Raw genomic sequence first — 6,000 nt, 5'->3', positions numbered from 1 at the left:
CGCCGCGAGCCGCGCAGGCCGAGGCGGGGGGCTCCGCGGGCGGCGCGACCACCCGCGATCTCCCGCCCGCAGCAGCCGCCACCTGCTGCGCCACCTGCGCGCGGTGACCCTCCGCGTCCGGGGCTCCCGCGTGCGCGCGCTCCTCTCCACCCTCCGCGCCCGCCCCGCCCCCCTGACCCCGCCTCCGCCGCCGCCCATTGGCCCTCCGGAGGGGAGCGGGGCGGGGCAGGGGGCGGTCCCTGACCGGAGCGGGCGGGGCGGCGGTTCCGAGGCGGACGCGCGTGGGTCAGGTCCTCACTGCCTGCTGCGCGCCGGAGCGATCCGGCGTCCGCCCCACCAGTCTCCTCGCCATGGGCGACGTGACTTCCGAGTCCTCGACCAGCTCCCTCGGGAAGTACCTGGAGCACCTCTCCGGGGCTGGCCGGGCCATCGGTGTGCTGACCAGCGGCGGGGATGCCCAAGGTGCGCGCTGGCTCGCCCGCCGTCCCCTCCCTCCCTACCCCCCGGAGGGGAGGAGGGTGGCGGGGGTGGAAAGGGCTGCGGAGAGTGGGTGGCGGGGAAGCGGGGAATCCGGGGAGAGAAACGGTCGGATCAGTCGAGGGCGGGGGGGGGGGGGGGCGGGAAGGAGACCGGGCACCTGGGCGCGTCAGTGGTGACGCGAGCCGGGGAAAGCGCCGGGCCGCGGGGCCGCGGGGCCGGGGCGCGGAGGATACAGGGATGGAGCTGCGGGGTCCTCCACCCTCCGATCGTTTCCGCCTCTAGGCTTGTTTCGTTAATGGAGATGGGCGGGAGAGGGGGGGCGTCTCCTGGCATCCCCCTGGTAGCTTGGGCAGCCGCTGAGTCGTAGGGGCGAGGGAGGGTCCCTTCCCAAACACCACCACCGCCAAGCTCGATCTTTTCCTGCTCCCGCTCCGAACCCCCGCAGCGTCGGGGAACCCCCCCCCATCCCAGCGGGGTCCCCCACGGGGCTTCCCGCCCCGCGCGTCCCCCGCTCGCCCCCCGCGCGCGGCAGGCGGAGCCTCGGCGGCGGCTGCTGCATTGCGGGACACGGCGGGGTCGCGCGCTGGGGGTCCTGGCCGTGCCTCGCGTTTCCCGCTAGGAGCTTATTATTATTATTGTTAAATGGCTTTCCTCCGCTCTGATCTTCAGTGCTCTTCCGGCTTGTGTCACAGTTGAAAACTGAAATGGGTCCCTGGGCCCTCGCTGCTCGCTTCCCCTGGCTGGGGAGGGTGGGACACCAGGAAGGCGCGACCCGCCTTCGGGACGCCTTTCTTCCTCCCCCCCCCCCCACACTCCCAAACCTTGAGGCCGATTTCAGGGTGGAAAGGACCTGAGATCCGGGGCCCTTGGATGCGATCCGTGAAGAGTAATGTCACGGTAAACGCAAGGGCAGCGCCGGGGCTCGGCCGAGCCCACGTTCTGGGTCCACGTGGGGACGGCGGTGGCGCGGTTTCCGGCTCCAGGTTCAACCCCCGGGACCGGAGTGGAGCCGCCCACGGGGTGGGGTGGGGTTGGGAGTGGATCGTGCTCCCGAGCCGGCCCCCGCCGTATTTCCGCTCCCGATCGGGCCGCACGAGGTGGCGGGATGCTCGGGGTCGGGCCCCGGTGCTGCCGCCCATCCGCCCCGAGGTGACCTTCAACTTGCCCTTGAGCGGGGCGGGGCCGGGCCGGCACGGGTGCTTCAGGTTGGGGAGCCGCCGAGGGCCCCGCCCCTCCCACCGCGGGCGCCTACGTGATGCCCGGCCCGTCGCCGCCCGCCCGTGCGCCCCGCCCGGGTCCCCGGCGCCCACGCGCACGCACGGGGCTCGGCGGCCGAGCGTGGTGCGGTGGAGGCGTCGGTGTGGGGAGTTAGGGTGTTGTTGGCAGGAAGGGGATCCCCGCGTCAGCCTAGCTCGTCCCGATGCCAGGCGGGTTTTCAGAAAGGGCATGTGACAGCCAAGGCTGGGGGGTGGACAGACAGAAAGACCTGGGAGGGAGATCACGACGCAGATCCCTCGGGGTTTCTCCGGTAAACGCCTGAACTGTTTGCTTTGGCGAGGAGGTGGGTGGGTGGGTTGCATCTGCACTCCGGCTGGGATCTTGAGGGAACCTTCCAAAGCACTTGCGTGGGCCAGAGAGAGACCTCGCGCGTGGGGGATGAGGGGGGAGGAGAGTCAAGAAGCACTTAGCTCTCCCTCCAAAGGAACAGGAACCGGGAGCTTGGAGCCCAATCTAGTTGTTGCGAGGTCACCATTTCAAGGTTAATTTACCGTTAAGATTCCGTTCTGGGAAAGGGGGGGAACCCCAACCAAACAAAACCCAAAACGTACTGATCATCTGTTTTGAAACCCCTGTCCAGATGTTTGTTAAAATACTCGATAGCTCGATAGGAAATGGACTCATGACCTTACTCATGTAACTGTAACCCCTCTGCACAGTATCTTTACAATAAAAATTATATTAAAAAAATACTTGATAGGTCTGTAGGAGCCTGGGGGGGGGCATTGGTGTCATTGACAGAAACACTGTGTTCTCTGATATTTATCCAGAGCTGCCACTCCTCCGGAGTTAGAAATATTAGCTCAGGTCCATGCCTCTTCTCCTCATTGGGAAAAGATCCGTGCAAAACCAAAAGTACAGACCCGTGCCTCAGGTTAATGGAGCAAGGCCACTCCCAGCTTTGCAGATGCAATCCAAGAAGGTCTCCTGTTCATACCCGCCACATGTGGGCCGTCCCTGGGAAAGCCAGCCATAGCCAGTTGTGTGGACGTTCTCTCTAGCCAGGGTGGAAGACTCCATTCAAACTGTCATAGCCTCATCTTGGAGTTGGAGAGTTGGCATGCATTTCTATCTGTCTTGAGATACACATGACTTAAGAGTAGGAGATTCCCAGGTCCTTCGTGTGGGGTTAGGCTTTGAAATGAATTTTCTTTCAACATTTTATCTTGACTCTCTCTCAGAACTTAATTTTTTTTTCCCCTGAGAGCAAAGTTTGTTCATTGGTAGAGATTAAGAAATAAATGTTCAAATCTTATTTTTAAGGGCAGTCTTCTAATCAGATGTGAAAATTATATTACAGTTCCATACTGGGATCCCTGTGCCTACCACGTATTCTGTACATTTGATGTACAAGAAGTTTATTTCTTTATTGGTGCGTTTGAACTTGGGGCCTTTTGTGTGCTAGGGAGACACCGTACTGCTGAGCTACATCTCCAGCCTTGCTTTTCACTGGTGAAATTTAGAGTTGAGTCTCACCTCCTGCCCTGGTACAGTGGCTTGGCCTGTCCAATTTTTTTAGGTTTTTTATGAATAAGCTGATGTACAGAGGGGTTACAGTTACATAAGTCAGGTAAAGAATACATTTCTTTCTGGACCATGTCACCCCTCCTCTTGCTCTCAGATTTTCTTTCCCATCCCCAGCCGCAGTTGTATAGTTCACGTTCAACCTAGTGTTAGTCCTATTGCTGCATTCATTCATCCTCTGTCCTTTCATGTGATCTGCCCAATTTTAAGCTTCTCATAGTGGCTGGGATTACAGGCATGTGCCCCAGTGTTCACCTTCTTCCTGTGGAGAGGGGACTTTTTCTGCCCAGGCTGGCCCAGAACCACCATCCTCCAATCTCAGCCTTCCAAGGAGCTAGGCTCATGAGCCTGAGCCACTGACACCTGGGCGGAAGAGTGTTTCTAAGACAGACTTTCCCCATATGTTCTGTGGTTACAAGGAATGGCTGCAGAATCAAATTACCTTCCCTTGAAGGTCCATGTAGCTGGATAGGCTGCTCCTGACTAAGTACCCATCTTCAATCAGCATTTGTGTCACATGCAAACAGGATTTGTGGCTGTCAACACGGCTGCAGCTTCTTGCAGCCTGGTGCATGGAGAAAGCTCATGTGCATTCTTTGGGGTTGCCCATGGCACTATCAGCATTAGTGCAGACTGAGACTGCAGTGAGAATAACTGCTTGATATGTGGCCGGCATGAAGTGCTTCCTGGTGCTAGCTTATTCTCAGCAAGTCAAGCTTCCCTGAGGTCCCACAGCATAGGTCCTGTGGCTGAATGGAGGAGGTGGCAGGCTGGAGACGGATATTGAATATCCTCTCCCAGAAACGTTCCCCAGTGGGACTGAAGTCCCCTTGTCCAGCACAGCACGTGGCAGGTGCCAAACAGTCAAACTTTCATTGCCTGTCCCCTCCTGGATCACCACTGGAGAATGGCAGGTGACTAGAGGCCCAGCTGTCATTTTTATTTCATGGGGTCATTTAGGTAGATGCACGCCTTGCTAATTAGAAGTACCTTGTAATCATCACAAAGCCCTAGGTACGTGGGACGCCCAGTGCTTTTTAAGGAGAGAAATTTTGAAACTGTCATCAGAATTGTCTAGGACTGTAGACCTGAGCCAGGTGCTAGGTCATTCATTTTACACCTTCGTGTGTCCTGAATAAGTCCAGTCAAGTCGAACACAGATTGAAAATACTGTTTTTTTAAAAATGGCATCAAGGGAGAGAGAGTGAAGGAAGGGGTGACATTGTCCAAAAGGCCATGGACTCATTACCTGACTTAGGAAACTGTAGCCCCTCTGTCTAGTACCTTTATCATCGCAACTCAAAATGGCAGCAAGCTGGGCACGAATGGCTTGTGCCTGTAATTCTAGCTACTGAGGAGGCTGGGATCTGATCATCTCAGTTCGAAGCTAACCAAGATAGGAAAGTCCATGAGACTCTTATCTCCAATAGAACCTACTAAGCTAGCCAGAAATGTGGCTCCAGTGGTAGAATGCTAGTTTTGAGCACAAAAGCTTACAGGCAGGATCCTGAGTTCAAGCCCCAAGACCGGCATTAAAAAAATAATATGGCATCAGGCATCCTTCTATCATCATTTCCTAGTTAATACAACATATCAACAGTTTACACAACAGTATCGTAGATACAAGTAGTGTAGAGATTATTTCAAATGATTTCAACCACCCAGCGGTGTAAAAAGTCTATAGCAAAACACCACCTCATTTTATAGGAGTGACTTGAGCATCAGGTTTTGAGTATGACGAGGTCAATGTCCTGAAACCAGTTCCTCTGGGATGACACGGGGTGACCATGACCGCGGGGTTCTGTTTAGGCTGTGCTTGCCTGAGCACCCCGGAAGGTGGAAGGAGATAGAGATGCCAGTAGGCCTCACAAAGCACCAGGCCCCCTTCTGCTATCCTGGAACTCTTCACACCTATGCTCTAGTGGGAAATAATGCAGCAAAAATGTAGGGAGTCTAGGAGGCAGCATGGGAGAATTCCAGAGCAACCCCTCTGCTGAGTGAGCGCCTTAGTATAACTTGCGTGACTTCCTATGAACACAACTCTTTTTACATAACATTCAGAAGATCTTGAGGTGCTAGACATCTTGTCATCTTACTTTAAAAAAAAAGAAAAGGAAGAGGAAGCCTGTTTTCCCCTCTGGTTACAGAAAAATGAAAGCTTTTGAGGGGTTGGCCTTCTGGTGTTCGCATGCAGGGCCTTGCCAAGTACTGGCCTCAAACTGTAATCCTCCCAAGTGTGCCTTCTGAGAAGCCGAGATTACCGATGTGAGTCACCACCAGTGGCTCTGAGAGCTTTTGATAGAGAAATCAAACCATTTAGGGAGCAATGAGGGTTATAAAAATGGGCTGTACCATATTAAGGGCCAGGGTTGTCAGACACCATTCAGGTTAGAACTCTGAAGTTAAGGCAGCAAGTCAGACATGGAGATAGAAAGGGTACAGCCACTGCCAGTTAGGATGGTGGTGAAAGTGTTTCTCTACATAGAGAGCAGATGGCTCTCTTAAGGAAAGAGTTGAGTCATTTTTATTTTTTTTTTAGTTACTCTTTCCAGCAAGCTTTTGTCTGGTGTATTTTTACTTGTTACAGAATATCTGCCAGGAGGCTCAGGTCCCATATCATCTAGTCTCCTACAGCACATTCCTGCCATATTGTACTTTCTTGGAATTCCTGTAATTGTGCTTGTCTAGATCAGAGAGGAAACAGAGCATGGCAGAGCA

At 55.0% G+C, this 6,000-nt stretch overlaps 1 protein-coding gene across 1 annotated transcript in view; it reads left to right on the top strand.

The window, feature by feature from the left end:
• The first annotated feature begins 265 nt into the window (after window positions 1–265).
• The window catches only part of LOC122113003 (phosphofructokinase, platelet), a 60,466-nt gene continuing 54,731 nt past the window's right edge, over window positions 266–6,000 (top strand). Inside the window, exon 1 of the mRNA XM_042685892.1 lies at window positions 266–462. Coding sequence (XP_042541826.1) covers window positions 351–462 — 112 coding nt within the window. The 5' untranslated portion in view covers window positions 266–350. The remainder of the gene's footprint in view (window positions 463–6,000) is intronic.

The sequence above is a fragment of the Dipodomys spectabilis genome, unplaced genomic scaffold (genome assembly GCF_019054845.1).
Source record: "Dipodomys spectabilis isolate Male_0828 unplaced genomic scaffold, ASM1905484v1 ptg000096l, whole genome shotgun sequence".
NCBI lineage: Eukaryota > Metazoa > Chordata > Mammalia > Rodentia > Heteromyidae > Dipodomys > Dipodomys spectabilis.
This window is presented reverse-complemented; position numbering and strand designations above follow the sequence as displayed.